This window comes from Contarinia nasturtii, unplaced genomic scaffold (genome assembly GCF_009176525.2).
Source record: "Contarinia nasturtii isolate CC-2019 unplaced genomic scaffold, AAFC_CNas_1.1 Cnas_scaffold_695, whole genome shotgun sequence".
Lineage (NCBI taxonomy): Eukaryota > Metazoa > Arthropoda > Insecta > Diptera > Cecidomyiidae > Contarinia > Contarinia nasturtii.
In genome coordinates, this window is record NW_022198046.1 from 8,415,322 (window position 1) to 8,443,321 (window position 28,000).

Here is a 28,000-nt window from a genome sequence, read left to right on the forward strand (position 1 = left end):
TTAATATTCATGACCGTTTCATTTCGACTCTTTCAATAATTTCTCTTATTTTTAATCACTCTTCTTTTGGAATTATTCAATAAAAGACCATTTTGCTTAACAATATAATCCAATATGGGCCATTTTTATTTGCAATACCATAAATGCTATTTAATCTCTTTTCTATAATTTAAACTAAATGCAATCTACAGTCTAAACATTGTGTTAGCTACTTGATTTTGTGTTGCATGATTTGTTCTTAAACCAAGTATAAGCTAGTTCAATTGAGTACATCAAAATTGTGACAAGAGTGCACATGTTTAAAAATAGTATGCAACCAACATAACTTCCAGTGATATCCTTTATAAGACCTGAAATTAAGTGAAATTCCACATTAAATATATAATCGATTTCCTCCGTTCACAATGTATCAAAACTCACCTAAAACTGGTCCAATAACCATCATTACAACACCGTTACCAAATAATTGAATCGCCGAAGCCGATGCCAGTCGATCGAGAGGGATATAAGAAGGAATTACAATGCTCATATAAACTGAACGTATACCTTTTGCAACTCCCAAAGCAGAGCATATTATCAGCATATTTACGTAGTTTGATGTAAACATCATGGCTGTAAATGAACATTTTCTTTTTAGATGTTCAAATTTCAATAGATATCAATGTTATTGAAGCTTACACATTCTTGTTAGCACCAATAGAACAAGGCTGATTAAATATGAGACACGAATTGACAGATTAAATTTGTCGGCGATGAACGGCGAACAGAATCGTGATATTAAATCGGATATTGCCATTGCAAATAGAATGATTGATATTTCGTCGGTGTTAAATTTCAAATCCGATAAAATAAACGGAGTTAAAATGGCGAAATTGGTCTCGGCAAAAATGGAGATTGCCATTCCGATCATGATGTTTAAATAAATGTTATCGCGCAGTAGATCCAAATCGAAAAATTGCACAAACCATTTAAATATGGAGCAACAACAACATTTGTCATCGTCGTCATCCTGAGGTGGTTGTTCAACGGGTAAGTTAAATTCGTTATCTTCATGCATGACATTCATTTTTATTTTTTCGGATACAGATGGATTTTTTTTGATATTCATCTCTGGTTCTTCGCCGGGCACAAAAAGATGCGAAGCACGTCGCGTCGTAAATCGCAATGCATTTATTAAATTTTGACTTTGCCTTCGGAATGGCATAAATATTGATTTTCGTGGGCCACCATTTGGAGCTGTTGTTACTGTTGGTTCTTTAAATAATTCCAATGAACTGGCCAAATGCACCGAACCCACTGATCCCGATTCGAACCATCGTAATGGTTTGCCAATTTGTATTTGTGGCTCAGACATATCAACATTGGACCTATTATGATTTAATAGACCGAGCTGTTCTCGTTGTGGAATTGTGAGAAGTGTACGTTTTGAAAAGTTTCGAGCAATTGCTGCTTGATCAAGCTTATTGCTTGACGGTTGTCGGTGAATAATTTGATCAAAACCGTAGATACTTTGTGTATCAATATCATGACTTAATTCGAAATGTGATGATTTTTGATCGAAATTAAGGTCATTGATTGACGCATACGCAGGATGAGGACCACTGTTCGGAACAACTGCAACGAAAATTTATTATTTTTATACTTTATTTTTTACAAAAAAACCAAAATCACTTACAGCTTGATTCGGAATATTTGCCAATTGAAAGCAAAGTGGATACGTTTGGTAAGATGGCAGGAAAATGTAATGGTTCTTTGAGTGGTAGATCAAAAAATGTATCTCTGACAAGATGCAATTTCAGTGGTTGCAGCATTATAGCTGCAACTAGCATGTGCAATGCAATGGCCCCGATAATCAACATACAACCATTCACACCGTATAAATGCAACAACAAATTGATTAACGGTGGATAAACGATGGGACCGATCCCTGCTAAGGTCATTGCAATACCAGAAGCCTTATTCAGTTTGGTCGTGAAAAATGAATTAAGAGCTAAATTAAAACTCGAATTCGACATTCCATATCCAATTGCTAGAAAAAACCCAAAATTCATATTCACGAAATATACATTCAAGCATGGCAGTGTTTACAAGTTAATAAATTTAGTGTGTTATCTCTGAAATCACCTGTTATTATACTGTAGCTGATTACGAGACCGAATACGCTATCTGTTAAAGCAGTTAGCATCAATCCAGTGGAGAATAGTAACGCAGCAACAATGCTTATTTTTCGATAACCAAAATATTTTAATAACGGCCCATTAATCAATCCCAATGACATCGAGAGCGCTGAATTGATGTTAATAATGAGCGTCACGTCAGCTGCTGGAACCCGCATTTCATCAAATTTGTCTTTGAATATCAAGCCGATATTGGAAGTTGTTGGAATGCCTACGAACTGTAGTGTAAACAAAATGCCATGAGTGAAAGTCGATTGAGTAAAAGTGATAAATATTCTTTTTCTCGTATGAAATGCACTATGGCTGTTTTTGAAAAAGTACACAGCACAACGGCTGATAAGATATGCGACTAAAGTGGCAGCAAGCGTTTAAAACTCAAAATTTTCGAAAAATAAGTGAAATGCGAAAAAAAAAACATTCTTTGTTCTCTTACATTTGCAATGGCGTAACTGATGACAATGACCCAGCCATAATTTCCATTTGGTGGAATCATATCTGCATCGGCTAATGTCTTCTTTTGTTCCCTTGACTTTGACTTTGACTTCATTTTTTCACTTGATTTTTACTGGTTATTCAAACAAACTTTGATCACAATAAAAAACTATTTACTTTCTTAAGTCTCTAAAAATAGCACATTTTTTTTATCACAGAATATTAACGATATTTTAAGCGATTTTAAGTTCTTGTTTTCTTTGAGTTATTTAGGCGATTGAAAGTGAAGTAGCAATTTTGCTGTTTGCTTCTATCGCTCTGAGCGCATATTTCCGTACTAAAGACATTTCAAGCGGTCGCTGAATCTTGTTTTCTCCTCTGCTGTTATTGTCGTGCTATTATCTTTCGCGTACACTAGATCACACACTTGATTTTGATAACACCCAGTCTTACGCATTCTTCGCTGAAATTCTCAGTGTGTTGTCGTTTATTTATTTTTTTGCAATATCCCCAAATTAGTTGAAGTGCCGATCACTCTAAAAGACTTTGAAATAAAAAATTGAATGGTCTCCAATTATCTATCTAGCTCATTTGAATATGAACGTTGGACAGTAGCTATTTCATTGAATTGAAACCCAAGCAATGCACTCTCGCCGTTATCAACATGAAATGAAATGTAGCATGAATAACAAAGTCATAATTAAGCGTGACAGACATGAAATAACAATGAAAAAACAAGTTTCACTCAAAGAATTTTCATACAAACGGGGGTTTAATGTTTCTTTATTTTTATTCTATTAATTTTCATAAATTTAATGTATTATTTTAAATATTATTTTGGTATCAATTTATGGAATTCAGAAACAATGTAATAAAGTTAGAAATGTTAATAAGCGACAGATAGGCAGCTAATTTGAAGATAAAACTTCATGAAAAAATAAAAAAAGCGGTTGTTACGCACACAACTGACGTAACAACTAAGTGTACAGTTTACTGATCAAGCACAGTGTCAATACACACGTATATGAATTTAGATACAAAGTTAGTGGTTTTATAATGCGCGAATATGACTGTACGGAACTTTAAGACTTGAAATTCGTAAAATAATGTGATATAATCAAAATGCATATACATTCAAAGCCGAATTGATAAGAAAACGTAATCATTTCGCGGACAAATGTTATCAGCTGTTTATTGTTTTGGCTAAAGTAAAACCTCGATCAAATGACTGACGAAAACCGATGTACATGTGTTTGTGTTGTATTTTGTATGAATCATGGTTGAAATTAAAAATTCTTCACATGTTGTCAAAAACACACTTCGCCCGCGTTTTGAATTAGTTGAATATTCAGAGAGATTATCGCTGTGTACGCCTTTATATTTCATAAGTACTGGTCGATAAACAAAAAAAGCATTAGTCAATCCTATTGACAACGTACATTGAAACCGTTTCGGTAGACGGACTGTCTGTGATACGTCTTGAATTTCACACAAAACTCGATGTATACATATAGCATTTGATGATCATACTTATGTATATGATAGCTTTATACTACTCGGTGATCTGGTTGCTAAATCAAATTCACTGGCCTCTTCTTATCGGTATGTGTCAATTTAAAACAAGACAATAAACAAATAAACAAGAGTCATGTGGTTCTTTCTTATCAAATGTAATCAAAATTAATCCAAATTTCATAGAGTTTTTCTCTCAGGAAGTTTACATAGTATGATCGAAGAAATTATCATCGCACTCAACCGTGTGAAATACACACATAGTATGTGCACGTACATGAGCAGTTGCATAAAATGCAGCGCACCAAAAGCCGTTCCCAATTGATTACCGTCTCTATCTTAATCGACGAATGCGCGCGCGCACAGTCGTCTTACTACATACACGGCACATTTCGTTTTTGACACTGCTGTGTGCTGTTACAATCGTGTATTTCGCGCTCAATTACATATGTGTGCGTGTTGTTTTTGTATATATTTTCAATCCGATCATAGAACAAAGCTATTGAGAAACCGTGAAACAGTCGACTGCCAATCTCAATACCGTTCGCATCAATTCGAATAAACCGAATTTTTTGCATTCATTTTCATTTTTTTAAGGGAATTTCCAGCCGCATAAACGATAAACGACGACATTTGTGTGATTCATTTCAATAAACCGTTATGATAAATTTTTTCAGTAATTAAACTAATGTGGGAATACTTTGATAGTTACGTTTAAATTGAACTGCATTTATTTAGCGAATACAAGCTTAAAATTCGATTCAAAGTTCAGCCGAAACGGTGGCCGTTTTGTGAAGCAAACGAAGGTGAAACAGAACATTTTCTAAAAATATTTATATAAATGAGGATAGCGAGCGAAGAGAATCGCCAGTGAATGAATGACTGAATGAACGAATAAAAAAAAAGAAAATAAAATATACAAACAAACTACAAAAAATAAAATAAATATTAAATCAGAAAACGAACAAGACGAACATTTATTTATAAAATATATTCCGTGTTCCGTCGTTTGTATGAATCAGTTTGCAAAATTATTCATAACCAGCAACGCTATACAATACAAATTCGGTGCTTTTTACAGGGCTACCTAATAGGACGGTCCAAAAATGTATACCAAATGAAAGCTTTGTGAGTGTTACAGTTTTTTTAACACTCCAAAACTGACACATTCATCTTGAAATTTTAATTCAAAGCAAAGAAAACTTGACACGCCATAAAATGTTAAATTATTTTAAGCTTTACATCTATAATTGGAAATTTCAAGATCAATTTTAAAGCGGGAGGCCATAATTTAATTCGCTTTCAATTCATCGGTTATACTTTTTGGTCAGCCCTTCCACCTAATTGCAAGCGTATAATTTAATTCGCGGTTACTCTGGCAAATAAATATTCAGACGAGTAAAAAACGCCAAATGACGAGACATTGTATACTTAGACTTGAACTTGAATCAAAACGCATTTTCAGTAAAACACAGAATAATCATTTAAAATTTTTTGTGTGTGTTATCTTATATTTTAAAAGGCGCCGTGTTTATTTCATCGTTTTTTTTTTCATTAAAAGAATACCCGAAATTATCAAAAATAAATCAAAGCATTTATGAACTTCGACGTGGCGACGATAACACATTCATTGTCTTGAAAACGAGCAAATGTTTTTTTGAATTGAAGGCAATAATGTTTTATTTGTGTTTCAGATAAACAAAGCCATTGACAAAAATCATTATTATTCCAATGAATATTGGCATATTCGTTGCCTCGTGATGTTAATTATCGTCCAAAAATGAATATCTTGTTGAATTTTAATTTCACTTATCACTCGGTGATTATTTGCAAATAGACAGTTTTTTTTTTGGTAATCGTGTTTTTTTGCTTTATTTTGGTTTGTCCATCTTTTTTTCTTTAGTTAAATTGGGACTTTTCAGTTTAGATTTTTTTTTTTCATGCTGAATATGATTCAATCGTGAAAGAATGTTTGTCGTTATTTATTTAAAGATATTTTTCCATAATTGACGGAATTCCTTGATATAGATACATAACATGTTTGTTGGCGTTTTAGTTTAGTTCCCTCTTTATTAATGTGCACTTAAATTATATGGTGGGTAATAAAAAAAAATTCACATGTAATTGTTTCCATTGAGATGAGTGTAATTCATCATGCGCAAATATTGAATAGAACCACACATGTGTAGTACAAATCTATAATTTGTTTAAATTCATGACGTGAATTATCTTTAATTACAGAACTGTGTCGTTATCAAATGACAAAATCCATGTGTGTCAACCTCATTTTAAATTAACTCATTGTCTACACGGTGTTGAGAAAATAAGTCGACAGAATCGACAATTATCAATTCATTTGAAGCACAATGCAGCAAGGAGATGGTAAATCGAATCGATTTAATGACAAAATCAATCATCCGGCAGCCAATGGTGTAAAAGTGAAAAAACCAAAACAAGGAAAATGCGATTTGGGTCCAGACTTTGTGGCACCTGATGGCGGTAAGTGTGTGAAAAAAGAACCATCTGTTTGAATTTAATGCTGTAAATTATTTTTTTCTTTTTATCTTATTAGGTTGGGGCTGGCTCGTTGTTATTGCAGCGGGTTGCAGCAATGTAAGTCATTCGATGATTTATTAAAATTATGCGAATAAAATTCAGTTGAAAATGCCATTTTCTGGAAATATTGTGGCAGCAATTGTAGTATAAAAAAAACTCGTTATCGGATTATGATTAAAGCTGATTTTAGATCACATGCAAAATGCAATTAGTAAGTGTGATGATTATTAACGTTTACTGATTTATTTCATTGCAGTTATTCACTTTCCCTGTGTTGCAGCAATTTGGTTTATTGTTTAAAGAACGTTTAGAATTGATTGGCTTAACAGCATCTGAAATAACGACTGTGATCAATCTTAATCCATGTATAACGTCATGTGTTGGTAAGAAAGCAATTAAATTTCTATATGGATCGAGTATATCACTTGATCGACGCCAATTTGTCACCTATTTTATCGCTTCCACAGTATAATTAAAACAATTGTTTTTTTTTCTTCTCACGTTTAAGGCCTTCTCAATGGACCAATGTTTCGAATGTTTACATATCGACAAATTGCCTTATTCGGTGCAATTCTCGTGAGCATTTCAATTTTTCTAACATCGATCTCGAATTCATTCACCACATATATAATCACATTCTCCATTCTGTATGGTAATTATTATTATTGTCTCTGTTAAAAACGACATAAATACAAATAAATAAATGAATAATTCATATTGTGTCTTAACACAGGAGCCGGTTCTGGCATCAATTCGTCTGCCAATTCATTGGCACTGAACACATATTTCAAGGAAAAACGACGAATTGCAACTGGACTTTCGTGGACATTAACAGGAATGGGACCCATTTTATTCCCGCAAATTATTGCAATTTTAATACCATTTTACGATGTGCAGGGCAGTCTTTTAATTTTTACCGGTATTGCATTGAATGCAATCGTTTGTGCATTGGTTTTTCAGCCAGTGCAATGGCATATGAAAAAAACAAACACCGAAAATGTGGAAGAACGTTTAATGAGGCCGGCATCAGTGGTGCATGAATGTGATTATTGCCGAATGACAAAACGCCAAAATCCAAGCATACTTTCCAGTCAATACCTGTATAATGCGGATAATGCGAATGCCACCGGGTACGAAATTATTGATCCTGGTGTACCAATGTTATCACTCGCAAACGATGGCTGGTCCTCAAAACGATCACTATACGGATCACGTGCATCACTTTATTCCGATCGGCAAAGCCGTATCGGCTCACGAAAACCCTCAAGCCAAAATTTAGTAAATTTGAATCGATCATCGTCGGTCAATTTGGTTGCAATGGCAAAAGAACGTGAAAAACGAAAAATATCATCGCATAAAATTGAAGAGCACCCAGAAGATGGTTCAAGTAGTAAAAATTCAAAGGAAAATGTTGATGTTACAACGCGACCAAAGACTCCAATGACACCAAAAACACCAGATGTTCATATTTCAATGGATGCACCGCTCGAAATGAGGTACATAAATGATCATCAAACCGATTTGACCACAAATAAATTACCATTCAGTCGTGTCACTTCACCACGCCGCAAAATATCAACAAATAATAATTTTAATGTTGAAAAAGAGGTGCTGAAAAATGTATCGCAAAAATTGGAAGAATTCGTTTCGACCGGTGATCGTGTGCCAACAATAACAAATTTAGAGGGATTTTGCACGTGCGACGAAAAACTTCGAATGTACTTAAATCCAACATTAAGTGACGAACACGATAATGAAGTGATTGAAGAAAATAAACAAAAACACTCAATCTGGCAAAAAATTGTTGTGTTTTTTGATTTGGACCTTCTACGTGATTTTACTTACGTGAACCTTATGATGGGCGTCACATTAGGAAATTTCGCGGAATTGAACTTTTCTTTGTTGACGCCATTCGTATTGGCCGATTGGGGTTTTGAAAAGCCTCAAATTGCAACCGCAATGAGCTTATTGGGTGGAGTTGATATTGCAATTCGATTTTTTGTACCATTCATTGCTGGCAAAATCGGTTGGCAAAATAAAACATTCTTTTTGGTTGGGATTTTCGGAATGGCGATGGGCCGAGTGTGTAAGTTCTGTTTTTTTTTTCGTTTTATCTTTACTTTGTTTTTGTTTTGTACAAATGTACAAAATCGAATATGTTTGCATTAAATAAGAAGTTGATTTCTATATTTCTATTTGCGACAGTTATAACATTTTATAGATCGTACATGGCAATTTTGTGTGCATTTTGTTGGATTGGTTTGGGCAAAGGGCTGCGAACTGTTTTCATGGCTCTAGTCATTCCGAGTTATGTGCCATTACACAGGTTGCCTGCCGCTTCTGGTCTACAATTAATTTTTGCTGGCATTTTCTACTTTTTTATGGGTCCCGTCGTTGGTAAGTTTTTATTAAATTGCGTATTTCAATTGAAAATACGGAAAAAAAGACTCTAAAAATTAATCTTTTATTAATCAAATGTTTTTCTCTCTTATTGTAAATGATCAGGACTTATTCGAGACAAAACTGATTATGTGGTGACATTGCATTGCCTGAACTTTGCGACATATTTCGTAACGATTAGCTGGCTAGGTGAAAAATTCTATCGTGATTATCAGCATCGAAAACTAACACAAACCGAACAAAATGGAACAAATTGAGCGAGCACAAAAATTCATAAAGAAATGCACAAATAAAAGTGTCACAGTTAATTATCACAAATCATCAATTAAACGTGCGCCCTTCATACCTTCCATTTGAATTCGAAACAAACTCATCATTCATGTTTTTTTCTTCTATCCATGGAAAATAGTCCTTTTTTCAACATAAACAATAATTTATTCTGTATGTAAAATTCTTCATCGAATTCAATAAAATGAAATAACGTTAATTCATAGGAAATATTTGTGGTTTGATGTTTGCTTTGTATGAAATGTGATTGACAAAATTAAATGGCACATATGCATATCGGTTTTGAAAACATAAAATTGCAATGAATTGTGTATGTGTACGTGTAAAAAATCTAAACTTTCGATTCAATGACAATAAATAATTGTTTATCATATGATTGTATTGGAATTGAAATGGAGGTCAATCAATCGTTGATATTTTCATATGGGTGGACTACCTTCGCAATTTTTTTTAACCGATCGATTGTTATTTAACTCGATTGGAACACTTTGAACTTACAAAATACACAGAATCTAATGACGAACGTCCTGTGTTTATGTTTATATGTAGAAATAGCGGTGTACACGATTTTTGAATGAAGGACCTATAAACAGTCACTTTTGTTTATCGAGTAAATAATTGGTTTTTCGTCAATAAATTCACTTGAAAAAATTAAGCGAACATCACTTCTAGTAAGTGTATATACATTGTTTTGTATAAATTTAAATACTTGTTTTCGCGACAAAATACCATAACCGAATGAGCTCGAAATGAGCTGTAACAATGAAATTTTTTGTTTAAGAAAACAAAAGTAATATGCGCATCGAAGTATAATTTGTTACTTGACGAGTGTGTTTACAGAATGAACGATCAAATTTAATACATTCAAAGAAGAATTGTGGTTTGTTTTGCATTGCGATGACGACGACGATAAAAAAACGCCGATATATGTAAACGTATGTCATCGATGTTCGTGGCGTTGAAAACTAAAGGGAAACGCTTTCGACAAACAAACACACAATATATTTCAACGTGTCGAAGGCAGTTGCTTGTGTTGTTACAAGCGATCTTACAATCATGATTTGAGTGCATGATCGGATTCTTTTTTTTTTCTCTCTCTCTCTCTCATTAACTTCTTGTTTTTGACTTTTTGAAAGACTGTTCGCTGCTGTTCAGTTATTCTTGACCATACTTGTTTTGTACAGCTAACTGATAGAATCCCTACAATTGGCATTACGAATTGATAAAATCTCGATCGGAATTTTCAAACGAAGAAAAAAAAAACGAAAAAAAAACAGATTATTACAACAACAAAAAACCCATTACATATCTAGCAAATGAATTTAATGCACTGTATTTATAACGGGTTTTCAGTTGAACAGCACATTTTCACACTGATTGCAAATGTGATGTGAACATGTGTCTGTAGCAGCAGCGGCAACCGTTTACAATTCCACTGTTGATTTGATGTGGCAGACAGAATGGCGAACCATGACATTGCACACGATACATTGATTGAAATAAATTGTTCGAGTCAGTTCTTAGTTGGCCGATTTGAAAGTGCTAGTTTTCAAATTCGTTGAGAAAATTCCAGCATTCCAAAGCAAATCGAAATGAAATAAAAATTCAGTCGACACTTTGTTTACATATGGGAAACATTTTTTTCGACTCTCAGCTAATTCAATTTATCTTTCTTTATTTTTATTGATCGGATGAAGACAAATAAAAATATCATTTATCGTTTCTCCACAATAATATTTACATAAAGACCAATATTATCAAGTGTGACTGTAGTAAAGAAAACAAACAAAAATTTCTAATTAGATTTTTAATGCCATGGCTTAGATTGTGTAAATTGTTTGTATTGCGTTAAAATGGATAAAAATATACCCGTATGACTCATGATGATATGAATGTGCATGCGAAAGCGGAAATGAACAAATATTCTCGGGCTGTATTACATATATCGCTATATAAGTGACTCTATCGAAAGAAAGAGCATATAAAATATGCATGAATTGAGAGAAAGAGATGTGCTCTTTTCATTGACGACTAAAAAGGCCATCCACAAAATGAAAACAAACTCATATTCTGTGAATAGGATGTGTAGCCGAGTTTGAATCACGTGATAAGCACGTGAATGACATACGATTTTTCCATTATGACCTTCTTTTGCTGAAATGCTACGAAGCACCAACAATATTGCAAATGGAAAGCAGTCCAAGTGAAACTTTTATTTCATTCTGAATTCCTTTCTCCTCTGGCATTCTCTGACGACATTTATTGCCAAATCCATTGTTCCAATCGGTGAGAATTCCAAACAATGCAACAACAAAAAAATAAATAAAAACAAAAGAATATGATGGATGTCATCGATAATAAAGAAATTCAAATTGAAAAATAGCGATTCTTTGTGTTTTTGCAGCAAGTTCGACGTACGCCATGAACACAAAACAATCAGCTGCTCACATTCGTGTCGAATGGTTTGCGTCATTTGACGTTTGCGTGTGTGCGTGCACAATATATTTTTTATTTTGGTTGAACAAAGATCAAGGAACAAAGAATCAAAAGTCGCGTTCAGAGAGAAAAACAAGAAGCAACAGAGGCAGACACACAGAGAGAGCGAAATTGTGGCGTCCAAAAATAAAATGAACATAAACCAATATATCGTGTCCAATACACAGCACCCACAATCAATACGAAATACAATATTCACATACACACGAGGACGACCGAATACCAAAGCGTGTCATGAGAGTGAGACAGACAGTGTGTGGCGAATAGAGAATGAGCGAATGTTTTGGTTGTGAATGTAGGTAAACAAAAAAAAAGCAGCAACGGCAACAAGCGAGTTCGATTGTCAATGTGATTGTGTGTTTACACAAATGCGTTTTTTCGGCCGCTGTTTGGTTGCTCTCCCGCCTGCAATGGTATTTGTGAGCCGTCGGGAGAGACAGTAGGTCGTGTTTTTCGTTCATTCATTCCAATGGATTCGCTACGCAGAAAGAGAGAGGCAGACAATCTATCACATTCACTCTCTCTCTCTCTCTCGACATAAACATGGATAATTACACGATGGTGTTTGTACGCGCGTGTGTATGCATACTTGCACATTACACAATGTTCCACTAATATCGTTGAGCGTGCATTCGGGCTTCGGTAGTATAACATTCAGCTAGCATGAAATCGGACAGCATTTGCAAGCTACCACTGCGATGATTTCAAATCAGTTTCTTTTTATTCTTTTAAAATTCCGTTTTCGATAGTTAAAGTGGTTTTTCACACATTGGGTTCCCCTTCATTGTGTTTTTTTCTGTTTATTTTTTTTTATTGCTGTTTTCGGTTAATTTGCTGCCGCTAACGCAACATACACACTAATTTTTGTTCTTCAAAAAGTCCAACTATAAAATATCCGAAATAAATTAGGTTATTTAGTTTTTTTTTCTGTTTTGTTTTTCATAAAATAAAGAAAGAAAGATAGAGCAAGAGAGTAAAAGTATAAATAATAAAAAAAAATTTGTGATAGCTAAATAATAATACATGAAAACAATGTATATTTTTGTAAATAAATTTACAAATTAACGCAGAAAAAGAATCCGATCGGAGTGGCCCGTAATACAAAGCGTACCATATTCAATTTCGCTGTTTATTCCACACAATTGGTTAGTATTTTGATTCCCTTTTATATTTTCTGTTTCCCATTGAGCCAGAGTTTGCATGCCACGCTCATGAAATATTAGAAGTGATAAGTTTTCATAACGAAATATCATTCTCTTTTGCTACTGCTTTTGTTGTTGTTTCACAAGTTTTGAGCACTCATTTCGATTAGAGCGTGTGTATGTGTGTGTGTACGTCTGTGTCTATGTGTCAAGCTATGAATTATTTTTTCGAATTTTTGTCTGTTGATGACATTTCACGTTTTTACATTGTCAAAGTTCTCTTTACTGATTGGATTTGTTTGTGTTTTTGTTTCGTTTCGTTGCGGTAAATCACCAATTTTATTCTTATTTTCTCTTCACTAGTTCAACTAGTTTTTCTTGTTAATTTGAATTGTGCAAGTTGGTGCAGTTTTGCAAGACATATGTGCAAACGTTCGCTCGCTACTGGCTGGTGAGCTATTTCCCCTAAGTTTGGGATATATTTAGCATAAACTTCAAACGATTTCTCACACATCACAATCGATCATAATGTACTTACATCAGAATTTGACGAGCGCATGGCTATAGCACTATGGGTTTGTGTGTTCGTCGCCTTCACCAAATTGATTATATAAATAGATGATGTGGCTACGCATGCAATATATCCCACTGGTTGTGGCACATATTCAGTCCAATGTTCAGGCTATATTCAATTGTCAAAACATCGCACATGTCAACGTAGCCAAAGCAAAGTACATTTAAACACCACCGAGCGGTGTGCTCAAGCCACTGTTCACAGTCTCACGACGTGTATTCAATTATTCATCCTCTTATACGAGTGTGCCGGCATACATTGCACCGCTGTTTACATACGATATACAATTCACAACAATAATAAGTGATCACTTGGGCAACGCTCAGCGGAAGATTTTAAAGACTTTTTTCTTTCTGTCTGTGTTTTTTTTTCTTCTTCGTCTTATTTTGCTTAATTTATCTCGTTCCCTTTTTAACGCTTTTCTTCTATTCACTATGATACAATCAACGGTGGCTGGCATTGACATTGCTCATCGTCATCAAACATGGGTGATATATACGAAGGATTTGCTTATACGATTTCTTGTAATTTAAAATGAAAACTTAAAGTTTGATTAAACTGCATTCATCAAAGTTGTTGTTGTTGTTGTTGCTATGGTTGATTTTGTGAGTGAATGTGCCCTACCGCCCGCTCTCTCGTTTGCCTCGAGAGTTCAAGTTCAAAAGCGTTTTCGCATTTTTATTGAAGCCAACTTTTATTGCATGTTCTCGAACGGGCTATGAAAATTGACGACAAAAGTATTTTACAATGCGCACATTGATATAGCTTTTGTACGAATGAATAATGAATTTCGGTTGGTAACGTCTTCTTACTGTATGTGTCACTCTATTAAGCGAAACTTCGTACTTTACGCTGTTTTTCAACAACAACAAAAATGTATGCTCTTTTTCCAGCAATCATTGCAAGTCACAGTCACGATATGGTATTGCTTGCGAACATACCATTGCAAATAAACTTACAACGTCTAAAAAGTTATAAATAAATTTTCATTAAATTATTGAAGAGTCACTCGGTGCTACGATGCAAAATACGATATAGAGAGTTGAGTTAAAGAACAAAAATGAACTGATGAGCAAAATTATTGCGTACGAAAAATTATTCTGCAATTGCGTGGTTTGAGCTCGCTTTATTTTTCGATCGAATCTAATTTAAATTAAAAAAGTTATTGTTGCCGCGCCAAGTCAATTGGGTCTTGAATAAATTTTCTCCATCTACGAACCATCTACAAAATATCTGTTATAGATATAGAAAAAGGATTTTTTTCTCTCTTTGTCGTTTCGTTTTTTTTTGTTTTCATCTCCCTTTTGCCTGCCGAATGAATAAATATGTAAATCAACAGACCGCACTCTCGATAGATCTTGTGAATAGGCCGTTTCATCTCATTTCAAATTTATGGATATTCCGGCCACTCTGCATGCACACATCCGCACAAAATTCCAGCTATGTTCCGTCTATGTATATGTTTCTCACTCTTCTCCTTTATTCACATGCCATTCAATAGCGCATTTTAATTCGTTTGTGAACCCGATGAATGTGTTTTTATAGCATCATGTTCCAATTAAACTTCTTTTGAATGCGTAAGATGTTTCGTTGCAAATTTTCCACGACGCGTGTGAATTTGAGAATATTATCGAACATTTCAATATGTTTCTTCGGTATATACACGGTCTTCAATTTACATCTTTTATTTTTAATGAGGGTGATTATTTTGAATGCGATTTGTGTACACATGCTGTACGAAAATTTTCTTCAATCGCGATTTTTCTTTAATATACAAAAAGAGGAATGGTATACATGAAATTGCACATGCCCAGCAACAGAAATGCCAAATTATAGTATTTTACTCTCTATTTAGTGCGTGCCGTTATCTCATCAATTTAACAAACACACATTAATTTGATTCGTCGATATTAATTTACTAAATTGCTACAATAATAAACAGACATCACCAAATATAATAGATCGGAAAAAAACTCGCTCCAGTAAACAAAAACACTCGCTTTCAGTGTCACTCGATTTTTCAATTAGCATTCTATCCATCCATTTGTTCGGCACCAACTACAATTTTATTACATTCAACAAGGTTGCATTCTTTCAAGCGTTTGCATGTTTTCTACATTTGATAAAGTTCATTATAATAAGCAGATATAAGAGTATAATAAAATTCGCATACATTTTGCGTGCGTATGACATTTTCATCGAGTTGCAATGCTAAATGAATGATGGTGACGCTGAGTCCTTCCACGATGACAATCCATAAAATTCTCTCTCTTTCTCTCTCTCTCTTTTCGCACTCAGCTAAATGAATCATTCTATTGTAAATTAAATCAGTAAGAGTTTTTCACAACCCAGATACATGTTAAATGTGATTGTTGTTCTTTCTTGGGGAGCATCTCAAGTTTAAATGCATAATATCGTGATTTTCTTAAAATAAATTTGTTGATTTGAATCTATAAATAGGTTCGATCAATTGATTGGTCGTAATATTAATTTACATCGTTTATAATGTATCGTATAAAAAAATGTATGTACGACGAATATCAATAACAGCGATACGGATGATGATGATAATAAGTCAATTTTAGTGGCAATAAAATCCAGAACATCACTAATCATTTCATTGTTATTAGCATTTTCATTAGCAATCATTAAATTTTGCAACACACATCTCCCACCTGTTCTTCAATTTGTTACTTTTTAATCTAAATATACCACGTCATTTGTCTGTCTGTCTGCGATATTATCGATTTCCGACGATTATACATTTTCGAATTTTCTTAGCTAAAGTAAACAACTTTGTTATTTTTAACCAAAGCATTTCGATTTTCTTCGATAAAAAGACGACAAATTCGATATGTTGTTTTTTTTCCTTTGCAGATCTGTATAATTTTGTATTTATTCGCAATCTTCTCATCGCATAGCATATGGCAAACAATCCAAAATATATTCTAGGCTGGTCTAGGCGCGTGTCAAATTTTTTTCGTATGCTTTTCGGCAGAATAAACTTATCGTAAATAAGCCAACCGGAATTAACATAAACATAAAATCACTTCGATTGAGCTACGCCATTCGCAAAATAGAAAATGCTAATATTCTATCACAATCTAAATGGATACAATGTATTAATTGACATTTGGCAATTATTATTACAACAACACCAACACGCCTATTCAAATGTTAAACAGTTGCCGTTGTAAAGCCGATTAAATCAAAATATTTTATTATGATGCGATGACGCAAGAATGTGGTGACAAAGTCATCGTACAAATATTTCAATATTCGGCACGTGATAAGATTCGTTTCGTTTTTATCAAGCCCACAATTTTTTTCCCCATTGATAATGGTGAAATTTTTGCTATAAACGATAGAAAACAACATGTTCAACAATAAAAATATTGTCGTATTTAGTAAATACTATTTACCAAATAGCATTTCTTCCGTTTACATTGAATTTTATTGATCGGGTCAAAGGATTAGATTAATAAAATTAAGACACAACACAAATATTTTGAAATCACTATCACCCTGATTGTTATGAGCAATTGATACAAGGACACTGGCCCCCCCTCAATACAAATTACGGTTATCAAAATACGTCTGATTACTTCATTGCAATGAGTTTTTTTATTCTTTTCTTTAATAAAAAAAAACCACTCGTAATTTTTCATGCTTTTACATTATTTAATTGATATAATCACTTGACAACGGACTCGATCTCGTACTTCCAGTCACGTGGTACTTGAAAACACACACTTAATACTTCTGTTTAATGATTCTGCTTCTGATTTTTTTTTGTATTTTGTTGTTTATTTTATTGTTCAATGGCTCTTATTGATGCACAGTCACAATGAGTAAAGTTGAAAAAAAAAACGAAGACCGATCACTGAGTAAAGAAAATTAAATATATCTGCTTTTCTCGTCCACAGCAAATAATATCTACATTCAATCAACTGATTCGTATGGCTTTTTAAAACATCAGCAATTAAGTCGCATCATCACCAGAATAATAACCGACATTGCTGCCATATATTTTCTGCGTATGCCGTTCGTTTGCTTCGTTCTATGGATCGCCGCAGCAGAATAACTAAGCAAAGAAAAATAAGAGACAGAAAACACGCAACTCGTTAAAATAAAGAGAAAACGAAGAGTTTAAAACTCGTGTCGAGCACGTGAATTCAGTTATTCAATTAAAAAAACGCCACATTTTTGCACTCATCATATACTCAATTGAACGGGTTAAATTGAACGAAATTCATCGATTGTTTGAAGAATATATACATTGATTTGCAGGCGAAAAAAAAGAAACAATTCAACAATAACGAACTGAATTTATGGAATAAAGTCTCTGATCATAAACCAGAACGAAATTATATAAAATAGTCGAAGGAAAAAAAAATGTTTGTTCTAAGCGAAAAGAAAAAATAATCTAAACTAAACCAAAAAGAAGAAGAAAAATAAACAACGTCATCCAGTTTGTTCAGTTTATACGCAACATTGAGCACACTCGATCATTTTTGTTTTGTTCGCAGATTACATAGTTACTTAATCAGTAAACGCACACGGCTGAATCAACGCAAACTACGAACCAACGAACACACTCAGCTCTCTGTCGAACCGATCGAACACATGGTTTCAATTACAAACATAAAAGCACAAGCGTTGTCATTTGATATTTGTATGTTGGTCGCGCAACAAAATACAATCACACATATATGCAAAGTGAGGGAATAGAAAGCATCGACGCGCTCGAACACCGAGAGAGTGAAAGAGTACAAAGTTTAAATCATTCACGAATACGCTTGAAACGGTAGCACATTTAGCAGCTGTGCAATCCGCGTATTGCCAATAAATAGCTCATATTTAGCAAAAGGAGACGCGACAAACACGTTTTAATTGGTGATAAAATATCACAGCGTTCACATCGCTTAGTGTGCATCGAACATCTCTCGCATATCTCTAACTTCACTCTGGCACGGTTATCGAATCTTCTTTTTTTCAAATCAAGTGAACTTTTCCGTCATCGTCGACAACTGCGGCCATCGAAACAACATACTCGTCGTCGTTTTTCTTGTCGGGGTCGTCTCATTTGCGCGATCTATTTTCAATTCGTGACCAGAAAAGCAAAACGAAATTCTACAATTCGAGTGGCCATCAATAATCAGTGATCAGTGAACAGTTTAGTTTAATTTTAAATAAAATATTTTGTTTTGTCTCTAGTTCTCGGTTCATTTTATAATCATTTGAATTTTAAGTTACACACACACACATTGTATAATGAACTCACGATAAATCGGAGCATCGGTTAAACAGTTCCTAATTTAATATTTATGTTATGAATCTAGTGCTTTGTTGTAATCAATTGACAAAAAATAAAGTAACGAGAATAATTAAGGAAAAGCCGTTGTTGCTTTAGTCGTTAACATTAAAGTGCTCTGAGATTGAGATAATCACACTGCTAAAGGTCATTACAATATTTCGTAATTGAATCCTTCATATTATTCCGGTGTATACTGTGATAATCATATCACAATTCGAATCGTTTAGAAGAAATAATTTCAGCATTGCATAAGCAAATCGTACCGGATTTCATTATGCAGAAACCAACCAGAAAAGTTGCCCCAGATGGAGGTAAGATGTGACTGAAAATAAAAATCAAAAACAAATTTGCGTCAGAAAATGATGAATTAATTTTTAAAATTCTAATAATCCATTTGGGCTTTTGTGTGTATTTTTAGGATGGGGTTGGGTAGCATGCTTCGGTGTCAGCCTTGTTAATGTAAGTATTTTGCAAATACTTTGTAAGTTTTTTTTTTGTTTTTGTTGCCAAAACTCTCGAGCAAAATGACTGAATAAATAAGAATGAAAGAGCCAAAATCATCAAGTGGTTCTCCGTTTTCGATTCGGTTCTTAGTCGATTCCATAAATAAAAATTGATTTCGCAATTTTCGACCCACATTGAATGATGTTCATGAAATTGAAATTGAATATACACTTCTTGGATTTCACCAACAAATAACATTCCAATGAAAGTATGAACTGACAAATGGTGTCCAAGTGTTTGAGTGTTTTTTTTTTTCTTATTTCCGTTCATATTTCATTATATACAGTATATGAAGCTCGTTAGAGCCCATACATAAATTGAAAATAAATGAATTTTCGTCCAATTTGCCAATTTTCAAAGTTCTTTCTGTTCATGTTCCGTTCATACAAGCCGTAACGAGGCTTCTTTTACAAACGAAAAAAAGAAGAACCAAAAATATAGTCGGCAATCATAGTGGTTCGTTCTTGTTAATGTTCTAGTTTCATGATGTTGAGTCATTGTGTATCGATCACATTTATTTTCGGTTCAAACTTGTTTGCTATTTAATTAATTGTATTTTATTATTTCTTTTACTTTTCTTTCCATACACGATTTGGTTGATGTCTTTTCGTTGCCGATTGGATGAACACGAATACATCGGCTAATTTAGTTGGCAACACGAGCAATCGAACCATCGTTTGGTTTGCTGTTTGGTGACTTACTGCTTCAATTGGAAGTTAAAACGCTTGGTGCAGCTATAATTATGAGCACTTATGATGTAATGATGAACTTTTCGGGTTTATTTGTTGGGCCATTATTGAAGGAGTTTTCATATCGAAAAGTTGCCATCGCTGGATCTCTATTGTGTTCACTTGGTTTGGCGCTTACATCACCCGCTTCAAGTATGGCACACATATTAATGACATACAGTGTCATCAACGGTAAGAATATTGATTCATTGCAACAGGCTTAATGGAAAATTGAAGAAATCACATTCGTTTCCTAATTTTCAAAATTTGCCCCATTTTTTTTGCTCATTCTCCCCATGCAATTCAACCACATTCAACGGTGACAATATCACGATTGAGTACTTTATCAATTTGGATCGAATACAGAGAAAAAAAAATTTTTATTCGATTTACGCTCGAATTTAGGTCATTTTGCATTTGTAAAATTCATTTCATTGAGCGAATTGTTTTCGATTCAGTCGTAAATGTTGTACTTTTATTAAATATATTATCGATTCAATAAAGTTGAAGCGATAACAATATTCGCAAATTTATTCATTCTTGATGCTGTTAGCAGTTGCTCTAGTTTTCGACAGTGCTTTTCAGCCGATTGATTGACGCAGAAAACCTTTCAAATTTTGATGCCTTCGGGAATTTTTGATAAGTGTAAACCATTTTAAATATTGATATGATAAAACATCGAACATATATGAAACAGACGTGTACAAATAAATGATATTCATTCCATACAATTGTTAATGGAAACATTTTAAAATTGTTTTTTTTTTTATAGCCGCAATGTTGCTGTCATTTTTATTGACAATGTAAAAAAAACCAGATATTGTTACGAAAAAAATAAATCCAAATCGTTCACTGACTATTTTAGAATGTAACAATTCGGTAAATTACCTACTGATGATCCGTTATTACATGTATAAAAGCTAGTATAAAAGTGTCGACCATTAAAAGAAATCAATGAATCTGCTGGACATATTTATTTATCAATTTCATGAATTCCAAAACTAATGCCTGTTTCCATTGTTATTTATGTAAATGCCAAATTTAATTGAAGATGGAAAGAGACAAATTAACAGTCAAAGAACGACGTAGAAAAAAACAAGCTGACAACAATATCCAAATGGATAATGTCAATAGGTTGACGACGTGTGCATATTGAATGTGCTGTTTGTTCAATTGTGATTGTGTACTCAAGGTCTATGACAGTACCATTGGCACTGAAGCAGGCAAACTAATGTGCCATGGCGTGTTATCAACTAACTCGATTCGTTAGCTGGAATGCAAAAGAAACAGGCGAATTCTCATCGTGCACACACACATATATATAAACACACTTCAATCTTGATTATTTTCCTGCGTTCGTCGAATCAGCGTTGGCATTTTATTTATCGCCATATTATGGAAAATGGAATTTATTTCGATTAAATGCAAAACCATGCTTATCGCCGCTTCAATTCCACCGTATTTCTGCTCCAATAATAATTCACATAATTTGCAAATGCGTTTGTGTATTGATTACGCACACAAAATGCGCTTCGTATATTTTAAATGTATTTTGTCCATACAGTTTTTTGTTTGAAGGTTTTCCCATGATTCAATCGCACCGTATATGGCATACCAAATGACCATAATTTCTACCTTCAAAACACAACTACATTCATATATATTTATATCGATTTATTGGCTTTTAACTAATTTATATCGTGGTGGATATACTACATGTCTTCCGGTAGTGTGCATGCAATTGTGCTTACGATTTCAGTGCGATGATAAAAGTTTTCACAAAGAGACAGCACAGCGCTCTTTCTCTCCTGAAACCGGTCTGTATTGTAACATGCATATTTTTCATATCAAGATCATTCGATTTTCTCTCTGTCTCATAGCCGCACACTGATTTCACAAGTTGTCTATTTTGAAATTGCCTCAAATTGGCTGGATCTGAATGAAAACGACTGCGATAATTGGATTTATCGAATGCATTAGAAAAACAAATATGAAAAAAATGAAATTTTATTTAATCACATGTCAACAATAATAAAACAATCAAATTAATACGCCTTGATTACATGTCATAATTTTTCTGTGAAAATGTAACATTTTTTTTTTGTAGAAAATTTATCGACTTTTTCTTGTTACAAAATTGTTCTTTTTTTCAATCTCTCTCTCTCTCTCTGCGGTTTCAATTTCATTTCGCGGTATCCTCACACAAAACCAAAACAAATACGCTTTAATATAGTTGAAGTATTGATTTTTTTCATTGTTGAGTGATATTGCATTAGATTTTCAAATGAATTTCGTGTGTGTTCATCGCCCCAAAAGCAACGCTTCAAAATAATATATCGATTAAAATTGTCCTTCAATTGAATTTTTTAAACAAAAATGCTATTGATGGGCAATTATATCGATTGAAAATGACGACTTAAATATCGTCAGCATTTTCCGCACAAATGATGGATAAATAAATAAATGAATGTGAAATAACTAGTTGTGTGTTGTGTGAAATTGAATAAAATTGAAAACGTGACATAAAATGATGACATTGTAAAACATTGGAGAGAGAGAAAGAGAAACAATGGTTGGTCATTTGCGCATTTATTGTGAAATGTGATTATTCCTCGTTGGTAAATATATTCTGTTTGGTTGTAAACAAGAAAAAAAAAACAAAAATACGCTCATTCAACATTTTTCGCTTCTTATCTGGCGGAATTTTGATTTAAATTGAGCAAAAAAATGTAAGCATTTCCTCTGAAAATTATCCGAAGCATGAAATTTAAATTTCAACGAGCTTATATTTATTTGAAGAAGTCATGGCATTCCAGATTATGGTTTAAATCCAAGGCACATTATCACCTCGCGCGCAACCATCGAAATTGTAAATGCTCAAAATAATTGCTCACCGTAACAACAACGCACGAAAAATAGTGTGGTGATGTGGATAAAAAAATAAGCAATTTAATTCTATTACGTCGTATTATAAATTGTACAGTCAACGGTCTCTATTGCGATTAAAACTGGAGAAATGGCTAATTTTCGCTGGTCATATTGAATTGCGTTTTCGATTCAAAAAGCAAGACAGGCATAACGATAACAAGAATGCAGGAAAAAAAACAGAAATTCAGATGGTTTTCATTATTATCATCTGCAAGAACAGAGAAAGAAGAGAGAAAATTGCTTAGAACCGTTCAGATATTACTGGCATAAATATCCACTAGATTTTGTAAATAATTGCAATTTGTTTTAATTATTTTTTGAACCAGATTAACAAATCCGTAATTAAATATGTATACATGGAACCTGAGCCATGCACATAACGCTTGGCTATTTTACTTAATTATGACGCGGAATAGAACACGTGCATACACACCCGGCCAATGTGAGGCGTGTGTGTGTTTTGTATCAATGCTAAATGAGAGAGTGTTTGCAATCACCACCATCATACCGTGAAAAAATCCAGCCGAAAAATTGCACGCAACCTCATTCACGGCAATGATAAATTGTATTTGTATCGCCACAAACAATTCAGCCGCTAGACAAATTCATTTTTAAGTGAATTTTTCTGTCTTTGTTTTTATTGCGTTCGCATGTATCGCTTTGCTATGCTTTGAGCGGGGCCAATTTAAATAATTCTCGAGCATACTTGTTCAGTGAGCAGACAACACAAGAACAGGAAATTATCTCTGAAGCATGTGCAGAAATGAGCGAATAGAAAAAGAGTCCCAATCGGTATTTCTCGTGGGCTTTAATCGCATAATTACGAACATTCAAAGAATTTTCTTTTTTTTTTTTTTTTTTTTTCAATCGAACCAAAGATAGAAAAAAGTTGGATGTATCGGATTGCAGAGATTCGTAATAACCGAAGTGCATAACTTGATCAAGTACGTGCACACAACACACTTAATATGCTCACATGCTCACATTATAGTGCGTTTAGTCTTTGATTATAGGTTATAATTTTCTCTTTTTTCGTAATATCTCGTTCGGAATCATTGTTGCGCATTGCGTTACATTGATCAATGTGCTTTAGATGAAATTGACTGTGAAACTTTAGGTCAATGACAAAGCGTTACACTTGAACAAGTTTAGATGGGCGTTCAGCTGTTTCAAAAAATAGCCACATTGTGTATCGCTCTCCCTCACCTTTTTCTTCTTTCTTTATGCTTCTATGTCATTTTTAACTCATACACATACATTCTTCGTATAAATCTGTCTTTGTTGTGAAGCACAAACTTTTATCACATCAACCATATGTCACCGCATTATTATTACACCGTAAAGTAATTCGAATGTACCGTTAACATTCAATTTGTGTACGTATGTTTTTGTTTTATCAAAACTATCGAAAATGAAAATTCCTGATGTCAGTCAGTCATGTCGTGATTTTGTTTCAGTTTATCGCATAATAATCAAATTGGAAAAAGTGTACACAATAATAAGTCACATGACTATTTGATAACAGAGTAAATAAAACGCAATCGGTGAGAGATTGATAAATCGACGGCCAACAAAAAAGGAAACCTGACATTCCGGAATAGGTTTCGAATCAACACATTTTTCACAGCACAAACAGATGTACATTCTGTATGAAGCCAAAGTTGATGTTGTTGAACGTTTTTTCCACAACGCGCGCTTATCAATTGAACGCTCACTTTCAATGAAAGTACGATGACGAAGACGATAAACAAAACCTATTTTTATTTGTTTGCACTGTGCGCTGGCTTTTGTCATTCAAATTGAATGCGCCGCATGCACAAAGAGTAATTTGAAATGTTTGAAAATAAAGTGAACGTTAAATAGAGATGGCCAATAAAAGTGATGCATTTAATATTGGTCATATCGATGTTTGTTGTCATTAACGAGCAATTTTACCAAACGACAATGGTGTGTATGCAATTTTTTGTGGAAAAGGGGATGATTATTATGATGCTAACAATGAAAATGAGACTCGCAATAGATTTCACTCACGTTCTCTGCGTCTCTCTTCTTTTTTTTTGCCTAATCAATCTTAAACGAATCGAGCGAGTATTTAATGGGATGAAATGTGTTTTTCATAAACATCAATTAACCACAATTTGACCAAATTAACTGCGTTCAACAATTTTATTATATTTATAGCGATTGCTGTATATATTTGTGCGTTGTGTATCCAATGACATATGTGCCATTCGAATTCACTTTTTATGGACGAACAAATAATTCATTTTATTTTTAAACATCCATCGAAATATTGACGTATTCATATTGCAAATAAAGTTATCACCAGAAAGATACATTGACATGAAGTTTGAACAAAATTCAATTGCGAATTTAATGGAATCGAAAACAGAGTCATGTGATTTCAGTTAAAATGTGATCGTGAAGCATTCACTGGACTCGATATATCTTGATGAATCACATGGTATGTTCGTGAGGCAAACGCTATTGACAGGAAATCAATTGAATATTATCGCATTCTCGCTCTCCCCGTCTATTTCTCTGCCAAGTTATATAATTTAATTACATATGCCAACCAAATGGATAACATGTACTCGTTGAAATTCTCACTGCAAAAATACGGTGTCGAATGTTGAATGTAGCAATTTTCTAGAAAGTTTCTTGTCACCATTTGAAACGTTAATTTAATTATCATAATTATAGCCGATTTAAATCAGTTTAACTTTATTTTTCTTCACCTTTATCTATTTTTTTTTGTAGGAATTGGCGTTGGATTGGCAACATCAGCTGCATTCGTTGCGCTTAATCATTATTTTAAAAATAAACGTGGTCAAGCGGTTGGTTTATCGATGGCTGGCACGGCATTGGGGATGCTAATTTTACCGCAGTTAGTTCGCATTTTATTGGACGCATTTGAATTTAGCGGTGCTATACTTGTATTGGCTGGCTTAGCATTGCATGCTGCCTTCGGTTCGACACTGTTGCAACCCATCAAATGGCATTTGAAAGATGAAGTTATTGATGTTGAAATGGCACCACAAACCGAACACATGGAAACGGTGAAAGAAGATGAAGATGAATTACCCGAAATGAAAACACTTTTATTTCCGCCAGTTAATACAAACGGACGTCAAATGCGTAAAAATTTCTCCGAAGTTGCCATTAGTTCAATGAATAATGGAATGGCAAAACGTCCAACGTTTCCGCGCATCATGTCGAATGGATCGAATATGGCAGGCAATGGTGTTCTTTCGAACGGCGACATAAGCACATCGATTCGCCGGAGAAAAGCATCGGTTATGTCACAATTATCGACGCTAGATTTTATGGGCAGCAATTTACTGGTACACGTTAATGTGAGTTTCAGAATATTTATTTAACGAATCGCTTTATTATTCAATTTTTTTTTCGGCGTTTTAGACCGGAGACGAAGAAGCTGAAGAAGAAGATCGTGCCATTCAAATTCGACGTGTTAATACCGCACTTGGAATGTCAGCGCATCATGAACAAAATTCATTCACAAAATTTCGACCATCGTCACTCGATGGTTTTAAGCCACAATTGGATATTGGTGGCATTGACATTACGCCGACAGCCAAAAAAGGATTCTTTCGACGTTTCATTGAACTTATGGACGTTTCACTTTTAAAAGATCCAGGATATTTGAACATTTTATTTGGTTTATCGATTTTTTACGTTGCTGAAATGAACTTTAAAATGGTGACACCGTTCTTTTTTGCAAATTTGGGATATTCAAAAACAGATGTAGCAAAATGCTTATCCGTAACTGCCATTAGTGATATTGCGGCTCGAATCGTATTGCCACCTATTTGTGATCGTTTTGATGTGAAAAAACGAAGCATTTTCTTCGTATCCATTTTATTCGTTGGAATTACACGTTCAAGTAAGTTGAAAAAAGAAATCTCGTCCAAATAGGAGACCTTTTTTCTGAAAAAAAAAATTCAATTTGTCTTTTGCAGTCATGGCTGAACAAACCGATTTCAACATGCTGATGATGTGGCTTTTCATTTGCGGTTTCTTTAGAGGTTTGAATTCAATTCTCTCATATTTTCATCATTTTTTCCATCTGTTTTGAAATATTTCAATTTAAAACGAACCGTTTTGTTTTTATCACCCCATAGGAATGGCATTGAGTAATTTCACATTGTGTGTATCAGAATATTGTTCATTGGAGCAGCTTCCCGCTGCATTTGGCTGGCATATGATTGGCAAAGGTCTTTTCGTTACGGCATTTGGCCCGTTGATTGGTAATTGTCTCGTAAATTTCTCATTTCATTCCATCTCGTTTACATTGTATTCGATTTTCTTGTGTCTGTAGGTTTAATTCGCGATGCCACAGATAGCTATCCAATTTGCATTCACGCGCAATCGTTTTGCATTTTCTTGTGTTGTCTCGCCTGGTCAATTGAGTATATCTTAAGTTATATTCGTAAGCACAAAGATGATGATAGCGAGCCAAAAACCACCGAAACAATGACCGCAACAACAAATTCAACAGTCACAACGCCGGGCAACACAAAATAGGTCACTAGTTTTACATAAGTACATATATAGCCACTAGGAAAATGATGTGTTATTTAAAATACAATTGTATTGACATTTAATGTTTAGAGATTTTTAACATTGTTGGCGCGTTTTGCACATAGACCATAATTGAATTAGCATGAATACGATATTCAGAACGGACGAGTCCGGATAACACGTCAAATGATGTGTAAAATAAGCACATTATAGACACAATGTCAACTACATTAGGCTACTTTGCGACGTAGATCAATGACCTCAATACATTTTTTCAAACAAATGGAATGCCTTGTTCACGTCGAATTCCAATTCAAATGTTTTACGTCAAACATTCAGTGAATTATTGTTTTACATACAATGACATTTACTTTAATAGATTTTTTTTCGAGTTTTTTTTTTTT

The 28,000-nt window shown here is 33.9% G+C and overlaps 3 protein-coding genes across 8 annotated transcripts; 2 read left to right on the forward strand and 1 right to left on the reverse strand.

The window, feature by feature from the left end:
- Positions 1–121: 121 nt before the first annotated feature.
- LOC116340467 lies at positions 122–17,431 on the reverse strand. Of its 5 annotated transcripts, none has more exons than XM_031766975.1 (7): positions 17,276–17,431; positions 2,611–3,153; positions 2,125–2,395; positions 1,676–2,029; positions 679–1,614; positions 421–612; positions 122–350 (listed from the first exon to the last, which is right to left on the reverse strand). In XM_031766975.1, exons 2-7 carry the CDS (start codon positions 2,722–2,724, stop codon positions 205–207), a joined length of 2,013 nt encoding a protein of 670 aa, XP_031622835.1. In that variant the 5' UTR covers positions 2,725–3,153; positions 17,276–17,431; the 3' UTR covers positions 122–204. The 5 variants fall into 5 exon arrangements, with proteins under 5 accessions (XP_031622835.1, XP_031622832.1, XP_031622834.1 ...); XM_031766972.1 differs by lacking the exon at positions 17,276–17,431 and adding an exon at positions 9,864–10,088; XM_031766974.1 differs by lacking the exon at positions 17,276–17,431 and adding an exon at positions 9,802–10,088.
- Positions 4,633–9,575, forward strand: LOC116340466. Of its 2 annotated transcripts, none has more exons than XM_031766970.1 (8): positions 4,633–4,927; positions 6,363–6,620; positions 6,694–6,734; positions 6,934–7,060; positions 7,186–7,329; positions 7,411–8,763; positions 8,883–9,074; positions 9,183–9,575. In XM_031766970.1, exons 2-8 carry the CDS (start codon positions 6,488–6,490, stop codon positions 9,332–9,334), a joined length of 2,142 nt encoding a protein of 713 aa, XP_031622830.1. In that variant the 5' UTR covers positions 4,633–4,927; positions 6,363–6,487; the 3' UTR covers positions 9,335–9,575. The 2 variants fall into 2 exon arrangements, with proteins under 2 accessions (XP_031622830.1, XP_031622831.1); XM_031766971.1 differs by lacking the exon at positions 4,633–4,927 and adding an exon at positions 5,079–5,249.
- LOC116340468 lies at positions 12,519–28,000 on the forward strand. The gene is made up of 10 exons (XM_031766978.1): positions 12,519–12,770; positions 12,932–13,006; positions 17,504–19,205; positions 19,313–19,353; positions 20,048–20,318; positions 25,815–26,410; positions 26,475–26,958; positions 27,035–27,100; positions 27,197–27,322; positions 27,394–28,000. The coding sequence occupies exons 3-10, from the start codon at positions 19,169–19,171 to the stop codon at positions 27,597–27,599; spliced, it is 1,827 nt and encodes a 608-aa protein (XP_031622838.1). The 5' UTR covers positions 12,519–12,770; positions 12,932–13,006; positions 17,504–19,168; the 3' UTR covers positions 27,600–28,000.